We start from the raw sequence: 19,970 nt of genomic DNA on the forward strand, positions 1-19,970 counted from the left end.
ACCATTTCTGGGTTCCGTACAATTCGATCATGTGTCCATAGTCATAGTCACATTGACTTGACCGGGCTTTAACCACTTCGTCAACCAAGGGTTGACCATCTGATCATACACGAAGGCTTTAAATATCGTTCACATCACAAGCATTCCTTTCGAGTTTAGTCGAAGGAGGCTTAGGCCTAATTTGTTGGTCCTTGGCGGCCGACAAGAGGGGGGGGTATAATTTTCCTGCACAAAAAAATTAGATAAATATCTTTCTCGATCTTATAGCTTAATTAAGACAAACATTTGTATAAAAGAATTTAGAAACTAGTTAATTAAAAAAAGAGACACAAAAAGATTTACTTGGTTTGCAATCAGAGGATTGCTAATCTAAGACAATTAAAGTTCACTAAAAATCTCCTTTGGACGGAGTAGTCTCTTACAACGTTGACAGCTCATAAACAAAGTAGTAGAACAGAAAGAAAATCATTTATAAGTATTGTTCTGAACTACTAATATCAGGGTTGTATTTATAGTCCTAATTTGAGCACCTAGAAGGGTTCCGGGTGTTGGTGCAACCTTAGGTCAAGGTTGACCTGGTTGACCTGACTCGAGGTGACTTGACTCGAGTTGTATTTTGATGTTTGACTTGGGAAGATTGTCGGTGCAACCTTAGGTCAAGGTTGACCTAGTTGAGTTGCATGTTGATGTTTGACACTCGTGAGAGAGTTCTATTCTTGATGTGAGACAAGAATAGATGGTTGGGAGATTATTGGTGCAACCGTAGGTCAAGGTTGACCTGATTCGGGAAAAAGTCCAAGTATGGAGACTTGGCACTGGAAAAGTCCAAGTAGGGAGCTTGGCACGCGAAGAGTCCAAGTATGGAGACTTGGCACTGGAAAAGTCCAAGCAGGGAGCTTGGCACGCGAAAAGTCCAAGTATGGAGACTTGGCACGGAGAAGTCCAAGCAGGGAGCTTGGCACGAGGGAAAGTCCTAACTGGGATGTTAGGCAAGTGGAAAGTCCTGGTGAGTGAAGCCAGGCAGTGGGAAAGTCCTAACTGGGATGTTAGGCAGGTGGAAAGTCCTGGTGAGTGAAGCCAGGCAGTGGGAAAGTCCTAACTGGGATGTTAGGCAGTTGGAAAGTCCTGGTGAGTGAAGCCAGGCAGTGAGAAAGTCCTAACTGGGATGTTAGACAGTGTGAAAACCCTAGTGAGTGAAGCTAGGTGAAAGTCCTGGTGAGTGAAGCCGGGCAAGGGAAAATCCAGATGGATCAAGGGTGATCGGACATCTGGTGATGGGAAGTCCAAGTAGGTCATGGGGGACCGGATACTTGACGAGAGGAAAGTCAAGTGGGTCAAAGGATTGACCGGACACTGGGTGGGGAGTCTTAGCAGGTCAAGGGTGGCCGGATGCTAAGCATGATGTACCAATAGGTCAAGGTTGACGGATATTGGTTTGGAAGGTTTGGGACTTGGTTTGGGCAAAACCAAACTCGGATCGGTCTGCGACCGATCCAGTGATCGTTGTGTATCGATCGATCGGTGACCGATCGGATGACAAATAGAAGGTGATCATGGTTACGTGGGTTCTGATCGGTCCGGGGACCGATCAGCTTGAGCCTGATCGGTCCGGGACCGATCAGGGACGCTACCACGAGGTGGGATCGGTCCGGGACCGATCAGATTCCTGAGAGTTGGGCAACTCTGCGTGAAAGCTTTCGATCGATGCGGGGACCGATTAGCCTGATCGGTCCCCACGACCGATCGGAGGTTCCTGATCGGTCCAGGGACGGAACAGAAGCGAAGGCTTCTTCCCTGATCGGTCCACAGACCGATCAGGGTTCTAGCCGTTGCGACGCAACGGCTAGTTTCTTCGCTGTTTCTTCTTCACAGGTATAAAGGATCGAGGGCATCTTATGTGCTTTCTCTCCTTTCTTTCTTCTCTTCTGCTGAAGATTTGTGGGCTGCGATAAGAGCTCTGTTTGAGTTCCTTCCGAAAGCTTCGCGTGAGCTTCCCCGATTGGAACAGCTGCTGCTGTTAGGGTTTTTGAAGCTGCTGTTTCATCCGGACTCCAGTCGACGAGAAAGCAAGATTGGTAGAGTGCTTGTGTATTCTTATTGTATTTCTTGCTTATTCTTTGTACTTGTACTCCTGTTTGCTGTTGCAAACAAGTGTGGCGAGGTTTCTCCACCCAGAAGGAGTTTTTATTAGCCGATTTTCCGGGGACTCATCCACCGACGGATTGATTGGGTTCGTCCACCTTACGAACACGCCGAGGAGTAGGAGCATTATCTCCGAACCTCGTACATCGCTGTGTTAAGGTTTGATATTCTTCCTTTCGTTTCTAGTTTATTTTTCTGCTGCGCTAACGAATTGTAGGAAGAAACGAGCGATTTGGGGCGGCTATTCACACCCCCCTCTCTAGCCGCGTACGAAGAGATCCTAACAAGTGGTATCAGAGCCAGGTTGCTCTTCGACGGATCAACACCCGGGGGAGCACGGGCTAGAGATTGATCTCTATGGAGAAGATGTCACCATTCAACCCTTCTACGAGTCTCACGACAACTTCACATATTGGAAGGTAAGGATGATGTATTTTCTTAGGACTAATATGTTAAATTGGTTTTGTGTACAAGAAGGGTTTTCCCCTCCGATGGATGAGGAAGGAAAACCTATCAAGAAGAAGGAGTGGACGAAGGAGCAAATCCACCAATCAACCATCAATGATGAGGTAACGAAAATCATTGAATTCTCTTTACCTAATGATGTGTTGTGTAGGATAGGTGGATACAATAATGCCAAGGAGTTGTGGAACAACTTGGCCAAACTCCATGAGGAGAGCCCCACTTCAAGCCATGAAGAGGAGCCTAGTGAGCCAAGTAGTTCACATCGTGGAGGTGAGGAATTAGAAGTTGAGGGCTACTCAACATCTAAAGAAGAAGAGGAGGTGAGTTCTTCTTCAAGATCGGAGCACGAAAAAGAAGCTTCTACCTCCGGGAGGGATGAAGAAGAGAGCATCCATCCATCCTCGACCCTAGGTAACTCAAACACCTTAAGTTCAAGTAAATTGCATATAATGTGTTTTGAGTGTAGGGAATTTGGACATTACAAAAGTAAATGTCCAAAGAAGACTAAGAAGACTCCACCGGCGCCAAAGATCAAGGAAGTCGGATCCCAAAACGCAAGGGCAAGGAGCACGTGGTGTGCTTCCAATGCAAGCAATGGGGACACTATAGGAGTCAATGTCCAAGGGGGAGGCAATCTCACAAGGACAAAAGACCAAGCACGTGTAAAGGGGAAGCGAAGGCAAACCCTAAGGTATCCTCTAAGGTTCATTCTTGCAATTCTAGTAGGATGCATGCTAGTAGTCTTATTGCCATTGTCAATAATGATAAGCATGTTAACACTAGAAATCGATACATGTGCTTAGGAGCCAAGCATGTTAGCCTAGATAAGAACAATTCTAGAAATGCTAACCCTAGAATTAACTCATCTAAGGCTAAGGAAAATCTAGATAGAAATCCCAAATCATCTAGACACATGCCTAGGAATACCTCAAAGAAAAATGATAAATCAAAACTTGAGGTATTAGAGAAAGAAAATCAAGTCTTGAGGTCAAGACTTGACTCTCTAGAAAAGGCTCTTAAGGATTTGACTCTAGGGTCTAGGGGTCAAAAACCCAAGTCCAAGGACAAGAAAGGTTTGGGTCACAAACCTAAGTCCCAGTTGGTCAAGCCCACTTATCATAATGTTTCATTCGATTATGGAACAAAACCTAGGGCTAGGAAGACCATTACCAAGGTTACAAGGGGAGTCACCCCTATAGTTGACCTTGATGAGACCCAAATGACCAAGGCTTCAAAGCCTAAGAGGGTCATTAGGAGGGTTGCTAGGGAAGTCATCCCTAGTGAATATTTAGTGAACCCAATGAGCTCAAATAGGTATTGGGTTCCTAGGAGCATCTTCTCTACCCCATAAATGGGTTAGAGAGTGTCAACTCCAATAAGAAGGGTAGTTAACCCAACTTTGAGGAAATTGACACTCAAGGAGCATTTTCAAGGTTTTGTGAATCTTTGAAAATGAAATGGAATTATCATTTACTCCTTGGAAGAGTAAAATGTGCCATTATGGAAAAGAATGATTTTAATTGGCACAATTTGGGAAAATCTAGAGAACTCTCGAGGAAAAATGAAACATGCCAAGTTTTGAGGATAGATTTGATCTTTAAGTGGCATGAATTAATCTAGAGTTCAAGAAGTGTCAAAATTAGGATTTTGGCATTTTAGGGCAATCAAGGGTTAAATTTTAGGTTAGCAAAGTGGTTAAGGATACTTAGATAGGTAATCTAGGTATATTTATTTATGCTAAATCTTGACATGATTGTTTGCCCTCACATGTCATGACATCATGTTTAGTTTTATTATCATTTGAAATGTCATGATAATGCTTAGGCTAGTTTATATGTCATGCTTTATTTAAGTTTTCAAACTATATTCCATGTCATCATCTCTTGCATTATAATCAATGAAATTGATTTAAGGACAAACATATAATTTGATATTGAGATCAAATTGGTGTTTAGAAAATGCATGAGAACTTAGCCTAAGTTGACCTTAATCCATATCTCACATCAAATTGACTTGAGTGTGGTTTGATACACCTTAGATGTGTGTGAGATATTAGGATCATGAGTTAGGATCAAGGTGCATAGTCCTTGTACCTAGATGACCCTAATTCAAGAAATTAAGGATCATAGGGAAAGCTTGTGTACAAGTCATGTACATTTAGCCCTAAGATTATGGTCCTAAATTCAAATGGTTTTAAAAGCATTTTAAAATTGATTTGAAAAACCTTGATGAAGCTTTCCTAGTGTTAGCATTCATCATTGAACATTGTGATACAAAGTTGAGTTAAACTTGAACTATTTCAAAGTTTTTGAACTTTGTATCAAGATTGAAAAATGGAAACTATTTTCATAGAAAACTATTTTTCCTTGATAGTGTATGATATGAGGAATGTATCCTCAAAATTTCACAATTTTTTGAATTTTCTGGAATTTTCTAGGAGTTTCTGAATTTCGGGAAGGAAATTTCAGAAATCTCCTGTCAGAGTCTGGATCGGTCTGGGGACCGATCCAGGGAAGTCCTGATCGGTCTGCGGACCGATCCAGTGAAGCATGGATCGGTCTGCAGACCGATCCAGAAAGCTTGGTGCGATCTGGTGAAGGACTGATCGGTCTGGGGACCGATCCAGGGGGTTTTTGATCGGTCTAAGGACCGATCAGTGCGTGCCAGTTTCTGATTTTCAGCAGGTGTCTGAAATTTCAGTTTTTGGGAGTTGAGTTTCGGGTTTCTAAAGGTTTGAAATTCTCCAAGACATTGTTGGTGCAATGGTCAAGGGGGAGTTGACCTTTAGGGGGAGTTTTTACCTAATTGTCAAGGGGGAGTTGACTTTTAGGGGGAGTTTTTACTCCTTAAGACTTTTGAGGATTAGTGATATGGGATTATCACTAAGTTGATTGTTGAGTTTAGTATCAAGGGGGAAATTAAGAGTTTCAATGAAAGGTATGGGACTTTCATTAGGAAGAAACTCTTGACCTTGATACCCTCCTTTTTCCTTTTTGATGTGTGTTAAAAAGGGAGAGTATTCATTGGAGAATTATTGGAGAACCCAAGTTAGGTTATCGGGTTAACCTAAGCTAGGGGAAGAATGTCAAGGAATGTTCGAGGAACATTGGAATTCTTTTTGATGTGTGTCAAAAAGGGGGAGAATTATTGGAGAACCCAAGTTAGGTTATCGGGTTAACCTAAGGGGAGAATGTCCAGAGAATGTTCAAGGAAAGAACATTGGACATTGGAAGATGGTTGGAAAACCTAAGTTAGGTTATCGGGTTAACCTAACTTGATTATGGGTTTTGTCAAACATCAAAAAGGGGGAGATTGTTGGTGCAACCTTAGGTCAAGGTTGACCTGGTTGACCTGACTCGAGGTGACTTGACTCGAGTTGTATTTTGATGTTTGACTTGGGAAGATTGTCGGTGCAACCTTAGGTCAAGGTTGACCTAGTTGAGTTGCATGTTGATGTTTGACACTCGTGAGAGAGTTCTATTCTTGATGTGAGACAAGAATAGATGGTTGGGAGATTATTGGTGCAACCGTAGGTCAAGGTTGACCTGGTTGACCTGATTCGGGAAAAAGTCCAAGTATGGAGACTTGGCAACGGAAAAGTCCAAGCAGGGAGCTTGGCACTGGAAAAGTCCAAGTATGGAGACTTGGCACTGGAAAAGTCCAAGCAGGGAGCTTGGCACGCGAAAAGTCCAAGTATGGAGACTTGGCACGGAGAAGTCCAAGCAGGGAGCTTGGCACGAGGGAAAGTCCTAACTGGGATGTTAGGCAAGTGGAAAGTCCTGGTGAGTGAAGCCAGACAGTGGGAAAGTCCTAACTGGGATGTTAGGCAGGTGGAAAGTCCTGGTGAGTGAAGCCAGGCAGTGGGAAAGTCCTAACTGGGATGTTAGGCAGTTGGAAAGTCCTGATGAGTGAAGCCAGGCAGTGAGAAAGTCCTAACTGGGATGTTAGGCAGTGTGAAAACCCTAGTGAGTGAAGCTAGGTCAAAGTCCTGGTGAGTGAAGCCGAGCAAGGGAAAATCCAGATGGATCAAGGGTGATCGGACATCTGGTGATGGGAAGTCCAAGTAAGTCATAGGAGTGACCGGATACTTGGCACGAAGAGGAAAGTCCAAGTGGGTCAAAGGGATTGACCGGACACTTGGTGGGGAGTCTTAGCAGGTCAAGGGAGTGACCGGATGCTAAGCATGATGTACCAATAGGTCAAGGTTGACCGGATATTGGTTTGGAAGGTTTGGGACTTGGTTTGGGCAAAAACCAAGCTCTAGATTGGTCTGCAGACCGATCCAGCGATACGTTTGTGTATCTGATCGATCTGGTGACCGATCAGATGACAAACAGAAGGTGATCATGGTTCTGTGGGCTTACTGATCGGTCTGGGGACCGATCAGCTTGGAGCCTGATCGGTCCCCGGGACCGATCAGGGACGCTACCACCTGAGGTGGGATCGGTCCGGGGACCGATTAGATTCCACACAGAGAGTTGGGCAACTCTCTGTGAAAGCTTTCTGATCGGTCCCCAGACCGATCAGGAAGTTTCCTGATCGGTCTGTGGACCGATCAGGAGGTTCCCTGATCGGTCCACAGACCGATCAGGGTTCTAGCCGTTGCGACGCAACGGCTAGTTTCTTCGCTGTTTCTTCTTCACAGGTATAAAGGATCGAGGGCATCTTCTGTGCTTTCTCTCCTTTCTTTCTTCTCTTCTGCTGAAGATTTGTGGGCTGCGATAAGAGCTCTGTTTGAGTTCCTTCCGAAAGCTTCGCGTGAGCTTCCCCGACTGGAACAGCTGCTGCTGTTAGGGTTTTTGAAGCTGCTGTTTCATCCGGACTCCAGTCGACGAGAAAACAAGATTGGTAGAGTGCTTGTGTATTCTTATTGTATTTCTTGCTTATTCTTTGTACTTGTACTCCTGTTTGCTGTTGCAAACAAGTGTGGCGAGGTTTCTCCACCCAGAAGGAGTTTTTATTAGCCGGTTTTCCGGGGACTCATCCACCGACGGATTGATTGGGTTCGTCCACCTTACGGACACGCCGAGGAGTAGGAGCATCATCTCCGAACCTCGTACATCGCTGTGTTAAGGTTTGATATTCTTCCTTTCGTTTCTAGTTTATTTTTCCGCTGCGCTAACGAATTGTAGGAAGAAACGAGCGATTTGGGGCGGCTATTCACACCCCCCCTCTCTAGCCGCGTACGAAGAGATCCTAACACCGGGCACCTGAGGATGGATAAAACTTTATCCACGTCTCAACAGATCACATCACAACGGGTCTGGATAAACTCTCTGGTCTAGACGCTTGGACTAGCTCCGGGCGCCTGGACCCTTATAAATCTTATCCGCATCGTCGAGCAGGTCGAGGCGCCCCTGGGCTGCCCTGGAGGATCCGGGTGCCCGGACTATGTCTGGGCACTTGGAAGATCTGGGCTCTCGGACTAGGTCCGGGTGCTTGGACTGCAGTCAACTTCGAGTTGACTTTCAGTTAGGGTCTTCCGCTTTGGCTCCGCTCGTTTGGGTAATTTCGACCATCCTGAATAGAGCTCACCCAAACTCATTTTCCGACATTCTCGAGCATTCTTCCACTCAGACTTCTTGTCCCTTGGAAACGTTGCACACTCCCTTCTCGTCCGCCAACATACTCTTCCCTAGCACCTCGTCCCTCGGACGTATCGAGCCCGTCCACTCTTTCCCGTGTTGTCCTCGCTAGCTACGTCTTCCGCTCAACTTCTTGTGCTCCTAAGTTCCTACACACTTAAACACAAGGCATCAAACCACAACAGGACCTAACTTGACTTCATTGATCATATTAAAACTACAACGGAGTACTTACAATCTATCTCTTTTTGATGTGAGCGAACTAAGTTAAGTTAGGGTAAAAATAAAAACAAACACAGTTTGGTAATAAGTATAAAATTTGTAATTAAAAAAATGAGTAAAATTCAAAATGTACCATTCCCTTATACTCAATCTTTTATTCTCCCTCTTTTGTCACATTAAAAATATGGGTATGCTATGAAAATAACTTAAAGTAAATTCAAAATAGAGTCTAAGGGATAAAAATACAGTGACTATCATCCAGAAAAATCATAAACTTTAAGTTTCGAAAATCTGAATTTTCACAATTTATAAATCATTTTTGAAAAAATAATTTGAAAAATATTTTTAATCATGAAAAAATTATGAAAATTTTTATAATGGTTAAACCGTCATAGCTAAATTAGAGATAAAATTTTAACAAAAATTTAAAATTAATTTAAGAAGTAATAAAATTTTTTCTACGTAAAGACATATTTTATTTAAAAGTTACTTAAAAATAGTTTTTAAGCTCGAAAATTTTTCTAAATTTGTATTATAGCAAGTTGCTTTGCAAAAAAAAAAAAGTTATCAAAAAATAACTTTTCGAGAATTTTTAATATTAAAAGGTAGTATTTGGATAAATAATTCATAGAAAATTAACCAACAGTTAAAATTTTTTTTTAGATAGATAAAATGATAAGATTTCACAAAAACAAAATAAGTAAAGTTCGCAAAGATAACTTTGAGAAATATTTTTAAAATTAAAAAATATATTTTTTGTTAGAAAATTCATAAGAAATAATCTAATGAACAGAAAATTCTGAAGAAATATTTTAAAATTAAAAAATATAATTTTTGTTAGAAAATTCATAAGAAATAATCTAATGAACAGAAAATTCTGAAAATATTTTTTCAGAAAAGAGATGAAATCATCTTTCTTAGAAAAATTACTATCTACTTAATTTCGAACAGAATTTAAACGAAACAATTTATTTAGAATGCTAGTCAATTTTAAGTAAAATTAAATCAATTTAAAAGTGATATATGCATAAAAATTTAATTTAAGTATGATTTTGGAATTAAAATAGATTTCTTCCTACCGGATTGATAAAAAATTTCTAGGAATATATTTACATGATAATTTTTTAATTTGGCTCTTGTGGTATCTAAATTGTTAATTTAGTCCTTGATACTTTTTGAAATTTGAAATAGTAATATTTGAACATGCAATGTTCTTTAGATTCTCTATTTCTACTTTTAATTTTTCATGTTCAATTTTTAGTTTGTCGAAATCTTCTAATCGACAAGATGTTGCTAAGGTTCCCTTTTAGTTTGTCGAAATCTTTTCAATCGACAAGATGTTGCTAAGGTTCCTTTTAACTCATGATTTTATTTTAATAATTTTTTATTATCATTTTCTAAGTGACAGGAAGTTTTAGGCTAGATTTTTATAAACTTGTACAATTTGTCAGGAGGCAGTGATCATACTTGACTTACCTCTTCAATCCCTTTATCTGAAGCTCCCCCTGTAGTGCTACTTCCTTCTGATATTGCTCTTCCTTCTTCGATGCTTTCGATGCTCATCTAAGATGAGCTCGCTTCGTCTTATTCTTCTTGGTGACTTGCCATCAACGCAAGTCCGGCGTGGGCTTCGATCTCCGACTCTGACGATGTTTCGTCCCATGTCACCTTTAAGTTTTTGTGCTTTGTCTGGGTCAACTTCTTATCCTTCTTCTTGTTCTTTAATTTTGGACAGTTGTCTTTGACGTGCCATTCTTCATTGCATTAATAACATCTTACTTTTCTTCTCCTTTTCTTGGCCTACACTTGATTGAATTTATTAACCTTAATTTTTTTTTTCGAATTTCCTTACATGAATATCGTTTCGTCATCGTCAAGGGATGTTTCAGACTTTGGTTCATCCACTTTTGCCTTTAGGGCAATGTTTTGTATCGTCTTCGTCTTTAGATCTGCATATTTAGATTCATAAATTTCAAATGTCGAAAACAATTTCTCTAAATAACTTACCTCTAAGTCCCTAGAGATGAAATATGCATTTACTAGGGTTGACCATTCAGTAGTCCTAGGAAATGCGTTAAGTGTGTACTTAGCGAATCTTGATTGATTACCTTTTCTCTGAGATTCATGAGTCTGGTGATGAATTCTTTGATCCTTGAGTGGAGGTGTGCGACAATTTCACCTTCTTCCAATTGGAGGTTACTTATCTGGTTCCGGAGCATGTCCCGTCTCATGAGTTTTGTCTCCGAGGTTTCTTTATGTAGTTCTAGAAATTTCTCTCAGAGCTCTTTAGCTGATTCGAAGGCTCCAATTCGGTTGACTTCTCGTGCCAGTAAAACGCTCTTTACTTGGAATTTTGCCTTGTCATTTGCCATGAAGTCGGCTTGCTCCTTTTTGGTCCATTGATGTTCTTCCTTGTCTTTCCCTTGTTGATCCTTCAGTGCTACAAAATCATATTTCATTATTATTAATAATTCAAAGTTAGTTTTCAAAAATACCTCCATCTTCTTTTTTCAAATCGCGAACTCCCCCTTGAACTTAGGCAGATAGATGCTCGGTCCGACCATCGTCTTCTTTGCTTCAGTCGGTGGTTAATCCTTTTGAAGCGGTTGGACTCTGATACCACTTGTTGGTCCTTGGTGGCCGACAAGAGAGGGGTGAATTATCCTACACAAAAGATAAATAAATACCTTTCTCGATCTTATAGCTTGATTAAGACAAGCACTTGTACAAAAGAATTTAGAAACTAATTAATTAAAGAGAGAGGCACAGATAGATTTACTTGGTTTACAATCAGAGGATTACTAATCCAGGATCACTAAAAATATCCTTTGGGCGGAGTAGCCTCTTACAACGTTGACAGCTCAAAAATATAGTAGAACAGAAAGAGAATCATTTACAAGTGTTGTTATGAACTACTGGGATCATGACTATATTTATAGCCCTGATTCGAGCATCTAGAAGGGTTATGGGCGCCTGGGTGTGGATAAATTTTATCCACCTCGCAACAGATCGTGTCACAACGGGTCTGGATAACCTATCTGGTTCAGGCGCCTGGACCAGCTCCTGGCGCTAGAACCCTTATAAATCTTATGCGCATCGCCGAGCAGGTCGAGGTGCTCCCGGGTTGCCCCGGGGGATCCAGGCGCCCAGACCATGTCCGGGCGCTTGAACCGTCCGGGCTCTTGGACTGCAATCAACTTCGAGTTGACTTTCAGTCTAGGTCTTCCGTCCTGGCTCCGCTCGTTTGGGTGATTTCGGTCATTCAGAATAGGGCTCACCTGAATCCATTTTTCGACCTTCTAGACCAGTCTTTTGCTCCAGCTTGTCATTCCTCAGAAATCTCGAGCGCTCCATTCTCATCCTCTAGTGTACTCTTCCACAGCATCTCGTCCCTTGGATGCACTGAGTCGGTCGACTCTCTCCCGTACCGTTTTTCTCGCTAGTTGAGTCTTTCGCTCAACTTCTTGTGCTTCTAAGTTCCTGCACACTTAGATATAAGATATCAAACCACAACAGGACTTAACTTGACTTGGTTGATCACATCAAAACTATCACGGGGTACTTATATGAATGACTAGACAGTGGTATGGTCTAGTTTGCCGATCAGCTGAATTTTGTAGGGCTGATGTCATCTTTCAAATCTTGTCGCCGTACTGTTAGTGCCTCGAAAACATGCGATTAAGAGGTCATAAATGCTTGGTGATATACATGATGGCGTATCCATATGATGATGAGCCTATCAAGTCGATCATAAATATGAGCTTGTGAGAGACCACCATGTAGTATTGTTACGTCGACATTGTCCTTTCAAGGCGACTATTGGGATTCTGACGTTTGTTTTTGATCGGACGACCTTGATGATTTACTCACCCTTTTGTCCTCTAGATTGATAGCCAAAATCTGAGGGTTATAGCTTTTTATAAAAGTGGTGAAGAGGACACGAATTCGTTCACCTTGATCTTCTTCTTTGCGGCGTCTGTGGCAATTTCTTCCAACTCCTTCAATTCCTTTAAACTATAAGTCATTTGTTTTTTCTTCTTCCTCTTCCTAGTATTCTCGATTCCTGCTTCTTGCTCTTCACTCCTATTTTTCCTTTCGAGCCATGGTTTATGATGTCCCCACCTTGTGGTAGAGATATAGATTAGATTAGGTTAACCTTTAAAATTCTTGCCAACCATCGTATTATCATTCCCAATGATCTTAATAAACTGCACCTCCCTCCACCTAAATTCATCCCCTTTTTTAAGGACCAAAATGTTGGGGTCCTCCAATTCTCAATTATACTCTTCTTTTTAGGGGTCTCCCAATATTTTCGTATTTCTCTCCAACAGTTAGCCCTAAATGTCTTCCGACTACTATGCGGAGTAATCATCCTTTTCTGGTTCTATTGAATCCCATTCAACACCTATCTTCCACTACTTTTATTTTCCAAAGAAGATAGACATAGATGTCTTTTTTTTCCAAGCCCAATCCAAGTGTGTCTATTTTGATTTGATGTCGACTTCCAATAAGGGATGTAAATCTCATTGCATCTATATCTGATTGGATCCTCTCGTTTCATGATAGATTGGCTAGTAGATTGAATCGCCCAATGTTCCCAACCTACGTAATCATCACTCGGAGCCCACCTTCATAAAAGCTACTAAGACTTTGGCCGGTTTGGAGTCCAACATCAATCATCTACTTGAAGAAGGCCTTTTGTATATATTTGGGCTAAGCCCGATAAAAATCGAACTGCAATTTACCTTAGGTACGAAACTCTACCTTAGATCAATATGATAGCTAACTGAGATTCTCTTTTTATTCCCTACAACTCGGACAATTTGGAAAACTTTATAAGTACCCCAAGGTAGTTTTGATGTGATTAATCAAGTTAAATTAGATCTCGTGTATGTTTGATGCCTTTTGTCTAAGTGTGCAGAAACTTAGGAAATAAGAAGTCGAGCAGAAGACGCAGTGAGCATGAAGGATGACACGGGAAGAGAGTCGACGAGCTTGGTGTATCTGAGGGACAAGAAACTACGGAAGAGTACATTAGTTGAAGGATGCACGCAGTGTATCCAAGGGACGAGAAGCCTGTGAGAAAATAATCCCTCCACATCATTAGTTTTTTATTCTTATTTTTTTTATTTTCTTGATAATTAGTTATTACTCGGTCTACCTATTTTTATGGATCTAGATCCTATTTTTATGGCTCTCATCTAGATCCTATTTTTATGGATCTCGTAGTTCGTTCTCTTATCATTTGTGATGCTATATAAAGGGTCGTAGAGGCATGTAGAAGGTATCTCGGTGTAAGGTTTCCTTTCATAAGTGAAGTTCCTATTTGTCCTATTCTTCTTGTTTCTTCTTGTGTGCTGTGTGCTTTGGGTGTGCTATCCTATCCGATTCTAGACCAACATTTGGTATCAGAGCCTTGGTAGTATAGAACACCCAAGAATCCACGATTCCACAAAAATGTCTTGCATCCCACAAGTTGCTGTGAAGGAGAACGACGGAGTGCCATTTCCCTATCCGATGCTAAGCCCTCACAATTATACTGTGCGGGCAATAAAGACAGAGGCGATCCTTGATGCCCAGGGAGTCTGGAAGGCGGTGGAGCCAGTGGAAGGAGCCCAGGTGGATGCAAAGAAGGATAAAAAGGCACATGCATACATCTTGCAGTGTGTCCCCGAAGACATACTTCTCCAGATCGCAAAAAGGAAGACGGCGAAGGAAGTCTGGGACAGCTTCAAGACGAGGTACCTTGGAAGTGATCGAGTTAAGAAGGCATGCGTACAAACGCTGAAGAGCGAGTTTGACGCCCTCCGGATGAAGGAGACCGACATGATTGATGAGTTTGCTGGCAAACTCAGTGCTATGAGCAGCAAGTTATCCGCTCTTGGTGCCACGCTTGAAGATTCATCTTTGGTAAAAAAGTTACTCGATTCTGTCCCTGATAAGTTCTTCCCTATTTTTGCTGGTATTGAGCAGTTTCACGACCTTGAGACGATATCATTTGAGGAGACTATTGGACGACTGAAGGCGTACGGGGAACGAACATTACGATTACGCGGCAACACCAACGACACTGAAGGAGAGCTCCTAGTTACTCATGCCGAATGGCAAATGCGACAGAAGGGGAGCAACGTGGACACTTCGTCAGGAGGAAAGGGTCGTGGGTCCAGCAGCCCTAGTCGTGGCAAATGGCGTGGACGTGGGCGAGGGCTTGGCCGTGGTCGTGGTACGCAACGCCAAGACAGTGCAGGAGGGACTAGCGACAACAACAGTGGCACTCGAGACAAGAGACATATAAAGTGTTTCAATTGCGAGAAAATGGGGCATTATGCATCCAAATGCTACAACAAGCGGTGTGATGATGAGGCTCACCTCACTTGTGCCACCGATGAAGAGCCAGCACTGATGATGACCGTGTCCCACAAGGAGTCTGACACTAGGCGTGAGCGGCAGGATACCATTATGCTCAGTGAAGATAGGTTGCTACCGGAGATGTACCGCGGCGTTAAGAAAGGAGATGAAGACGTCTGGTACCTTGACAACGATGCCAGCAACCACATGACTGATCATCACGAGAAGTTTCAAGAACTAGATGAAACCATCACCGGGAGGGTGAGGTTTGGCGATGGATCAACCATTGAGATCATGGGCAAGGGGACGGTTGTGTTCGAATGCAAGAACGACAATCAGAAGGCTCTCCACGAGGTATACTACATTCCAAAACTTTGTAGTAATATCATAAGTCTCGATCAATTGACAGAAACTGGGAACGAGGTGCACATGGAAAGAGATACCATGAAGGTGATTGATAGGAGCGGGAAGCTCTTGATGCTGGTAAAGCGAACACAAAATCGCTTGTACAAGATAACCTTGAAGACATTCAAGCAAGTCTGTCTCCTAGCAAGCCTAGAAGACCCAACCTGGTTATGACATACAAGGCTCGGACATGCCAATTTCCATGACTTGAAGCTGTTAGGGGAGAAGAAATTGGAGGTTGATGTGCCTCTATTGCCCCAGCCGAACAAGCTTTGCGAAGTGTGTGTGATCGCCAAGCATGCAAGGTCATCATTCCCGTGCCAAGCAAACTTTAGAGCGGAGAAGCCGTTGGAACTTATCCATGCTGATATTTATGGGTCAATCTCACCATGTACACTAGCCGGTAACAAGTATTTCCTTCTGATTGTTGATGATTTTACAAGATGGATGTGAGTGTTTATATTGGCAGCAAAGAATGATGCATTCCGAGCATTCAAGAAGTTCAAATTATTGACGGAGACCAAGACTGAATACAAGATCAAAACACTCCGGACAGACCGGGGCGGCGAGTTTCTATCCATAGAGTTCACTCAGTTCTGTGAAAATGAAGGAATCGAACGACATCTAACGGCTCCCTACACACCCCAATAAAATGGTATTGTGGAGCGCCGTAATCGCACCGTGATGGCCATGACAAGATTTCTCCTCAAGGGTACACATATGCCGGCAAGGTTCTGGGGAGAGGCGGTTAGGCATGCTGTCTATCTGTTAAACTGTCTCCCAACTAAGGCACTAGGAGAGCGCACGCCTTTTGAAGCTTGGATGGGGAGAAAGCCACATCTCGCCCACTTGAGAGTGTTCGGTTATGTTGCATATGTGAAAAATACAACCCCTCACCTCAAGAAACTTGACGACAGAAGCTCACCCATGGTATACTTGGGTGTCGAGGAAGGCTGCAAAGCTCATCGTCTATTTGATCCAAGGCATGGCAAGCTACAAGTAAGTAGAGATGTGATGTTTCGAGAAAATTGTGAATGGACATGGAATGCAGGTGCCAATAATGAAGAAAGGGTACCAGAGTTTATGGTGGTGGATGCATTCAGCACCGATGAGGTGATTGTTGCAGCAGACATTGAGGCCGCAACGGAAGATGTCACAACACTGACAGTAGCCGTGGCAGGAGCATCAAGTCCATCTACACCATTATCGAACACCAATACAACTTCCTCGTCTTCGGTAACAAACTCACCCGAGTCTTATGAAGGACCGGTCCGTTTTAGGTCCATTGTTGATATCTACGCCAACACTGAGGAAGTGGTTGGTATTATTGAAGAAGAGGGTGAGGTGATGATGGTGATATCTGAAGAGCCGACATGTTATCAAGAAGCTGCAACCGAGGCTTGCTGGTATGAAGCAATGGAGAAAGAGCTGAAATCCATTGAGATGAACAATACCTGGAACCTAACTGAGCTCCCATTAGGCCACAAGCCTATTGACCTAAAGTGGGTGTTCAAATTGAAGAAAGATTCAGATGGAAAAGTCGTTAAGTTCAAAGCAAGATTAGTGGCTAAAGGCTATGTACAAAGACAAGGCATTGACTTTGAAGAAGTGTTTGCGTCTGTCGCTAGACTTGACACTATTCGAGTCATTCTTGCGCTTGCGGCAAATCAAAGCTGGGAGGTACACCATCTAGACGTGAAGTCAGCATTCCTTAACGGAGAGTTAGAAGAAGAAATATATGTCACTCAACCAGAAGGGTTTGAAGTACAAAATCAGAAACATAAGGTATACAGGTTGTCCAAGGCCCTCTATGGACTGCGGCAAGCTCCACGTGCTTGGAACATGCGTTTGAACAGGAGTTTGGAAGAGCTTGGCTTTAAAAAATGTTCTAAAGAACATGCAGTATATACAAGAGGTGAAGGAGAAGAAAGGATACTTGTTGGAGTGTATGTCGATGATCTCATCGTGACAGGAAGTAGCATAGAAAAAATCAACAAGTTCAAACAACAAATGATGACAGAATTTGAGATGAGTGATTTAGGTCTTCTCTCCTACTACTTAGGGATTGAAGTGGAGCAACAGAAGAGCCGAATTTTACTTAGGCAATCATGCCAAGAAAATTCTATCTCAGTTCAAGATGACAGACTCCAATTCCACAAAGCATCCAATGGAACCCAAGACACAACTGCATAAAGACTTGGAAGGGACTCCAGTTGACGCCACGGAGTATCGACGCATCATTGGTTATTTGAGATATTTGTTACACACACGGCTAGACCTGTCATATTCTGTCGGAATGACGAGCAGATACATGGAGAGGCCTACAATCATGCATCACAAGGTGGTCAAACAAATTCTCAGGTATTTGAAAGGTACAATCTATTTTGGACTTGCTTACATAAAGGGACCCCAAGAAATTGGTGTATTTGGCTACTCGGACAGTGACTTAGCCGACGATCTCGATGGAAGGAAAAGCACAAGTGGAATGACTTTCTATTTTAATGAAAGTTTGGTGTCCTGGAACTCACAGAAGCAGAAGACAGTGGCGCTTTCATCTTGTGAGGCAGAGTTCATGGCAGCCACAACTGCGGCCTGCCATGCTTTGTGGTTGAGGAGCCTTGCCAGCTAATTAACCGGTGTAGAGCCAAAGCCGGTAACTTTATTTGTTGACAACAAATCTGCCATAGCCCTCATGAAGAATCCGATATTCCATGGTCGAAGCAAGCATATAGATACAACGTTTCATTTTATCAGAGAATGCGTTGAGAAGGGACGAATTGTGGTTGAGTTCGTTAATACTGGAGAACAGCGAGCCGATGCATTAACTAAAGTATTGCCAGGAGTGAAGTTAGCTGTCATGCGACAACTACTCGGCGTCCGTGACTTAGAATTATGTCAGGATTAGGGGGAGTAATGTGAGAAAATAATCCCTCCACGTCATTAGTTTTTTATTCTTATTTTTTTTTTATTTTTTTGATAATTAGTTATTACTCGGTCTACCTATTTTTATGGATCTAGATCCTATTTTTATGAATCTCATCTAGATCATATTTTTATGGATCTCGTGGTTCATCCTCTTATCATTTGTGATGCTATATAAAGGGTCGTAGAGGCATGTAGAAGGTATCTCGGTGTAAGGTTTCCTTTCATAAGTGAAGTTCCTATTTGTCATATTCTTCTTGTTTCTTCTTGTGTGCTTTGGGTGTGCTATCCTATCCGATTCTAGACCAACAAAGCCATGATGAAACATGTTCGACGAGAAGGCCGGAGCATCACCCAGAAGGCCGGAGCATCACCCAAACGAGCACCACCCAAGGAAGTCTTGAAGTTGACTATGAAGACTTGAAGACTCATGATGCCTCACCTAGCAGATTAGTTGTTGTAGAAATGACCTGAGACACCTTAGTTGATTGGAGGTAACTCGGATGAACAATAGTCGAGGTGTCTTAGATCAGTTGGAGGTACCTCCGATGAATCGATGAAAAAGAACAATTGTGGAGCGGATAACTGTTGAATTCTTCCTCTCCTCACAGCAGGATGAGGATGATGAAGCTTTTGCTGTAGCCCTTTCGAAATTGGTTTGAAGAAAGAAGAAGAAACAACTATCAAGATAAAAGAAGAAATAATGTTAGAGGAGGTTTGAGGAAGAGGCATTCAAATAAATCCAAAAATCCAAAAGTTCGGTTAATTAGGTTAAAAATTAAATTAACTAATATTTTATGTGTTCAGTCGATTTGAAAATTTTAGTTTGTTTAGTTTAGTTGATTCTTAAAAATCCAATTTATTCAATTTTGATTATTTTGATTCAATTTTAACCAAATATTTATCATTACTAAGAGCATCCATATTACTCCTTAATGGGGTATTATAAGACTCTCATTGATGTTAAAACCAATGTGAAGAGGTGTTATAACACCCCTTCACATTAACACGTTCATGACTTTAACGTGTTAATGTGGTATGGGGTGGGCCAGCCCTGGCCCACCCCGGAAAGTGTATTTTTTATAGTTTTTTATTAAAAAAATATAAATTTTAAAATTAAAAATTAAAAATCAAATAAAATAGATAAATAATAAATAATGAGTGTATTTTTAGTAATAATATTATTTTTTTAAATGGTAATAATTTATTTTTTTTACATATTTTTTTCCAAGGATTTAGGTTTGTATTTTATATTATTTTATTTATATATAATTTATTTTTTATTTAATTTGAATTAAATTAAAAAAAATTATAACGGTTAGTTAACTGTTATTATTAAAAATAATAATAATAATAATTTTAATATTTTAAAATTTATTTATTTAATATGATATAATTTTAAGATGATTGAGTTGACTATGTGATCCATGAATAATGAGTATTAACATTAAAAGGAATGTGTATGAAAGAGATGTGTTGTTATAATGGGTATGTGACAGTGGACCCTATGCTTTTTGATGAGGTGACGAATGTTATAATATAGATCCATTGTGGATGCTCTAATTGATAAAATATAGTATTGCATATCTGTATGACGATACCCATTTATATATGACAAAAGGTGAATACGTTCGTCCCAGTGCCTCTGCCAGTCCGCCCTAGCGCCTCGATCAATCTATCCCAGGATCAACAGGGAGGATATAAATCACAATAACTGATAAGGTAAGTGATAGATGGAATGAGTTTAAATAAGTTATAGAGATTTATGTTTTATTAGTCCCGAAATTTGACCATAAAATTTTATGTGACAATCAACATGTCACTTAATAATTCAACTAATTAAGTCAGTGGTATATGATACCCATTTATATGGATAGGCAG

The 19,970-nt window shown here is 41.4% G+C and overlaps 1 protein-coding gene across 1 annotated transcript; it reads left to right on the forward strand.

Moving 5' to 3' along the window:
* Positions 1–13,871: 13,871 nt before the first annotated feature.
* On the forward strand, positions 13,872–15,220 carry LOC121978512. The gene is made up of 2 exons (XM_042530849.1): positions 13,872–14,989; positions 15,172–15,220. The coding sequence occupies exons 1-2, from the start codon at positions 13,872–13,874 to the stop codon at positions 15,218–15,220; spliced, it is 1,167 nt and encodes a 388-aa protein (XP_042386783.1).
* Positions 15,221–19,970: the final 4,750 nt, after the last annotated feature.

The sequence above is a fragment of the Zingiber officinale genome, chromosome 4B (genome assembly GCF_018446385.1).
Source record: "Zingiber officinale cultivar Zhangliang chromosome 4B, Zo_v1.1, whole genome shotgun sequence".
In the NCBI taxonomy this organism is placed as follows: domain Eukaryota; kingdom Viridiplantae; phylum Streptophyta; class Magnoliopsida; order Zingiberales; family Zingiberaceae; genus Zingiber; species Zingiber officinale.

What these genes read in the sequence shown, in the direction of transcription:
- LOC121978512 (XM_042530849.1), top strand. Translation starts at nt 13,872, where the DNA reads ATGTCTTGCATCCCACAAGTTGCTGTGAAGGAGAACGACGGAGTGCCA. An exon ending in ATGACTGATCATCACGAGAA is followed by an intron (nt 14,990 to 15,171) that starts GTTTCAAGAACT and finishes ATCAATTGACAG; the next exon opens with AAACTGGGAACGAGGTGCAC.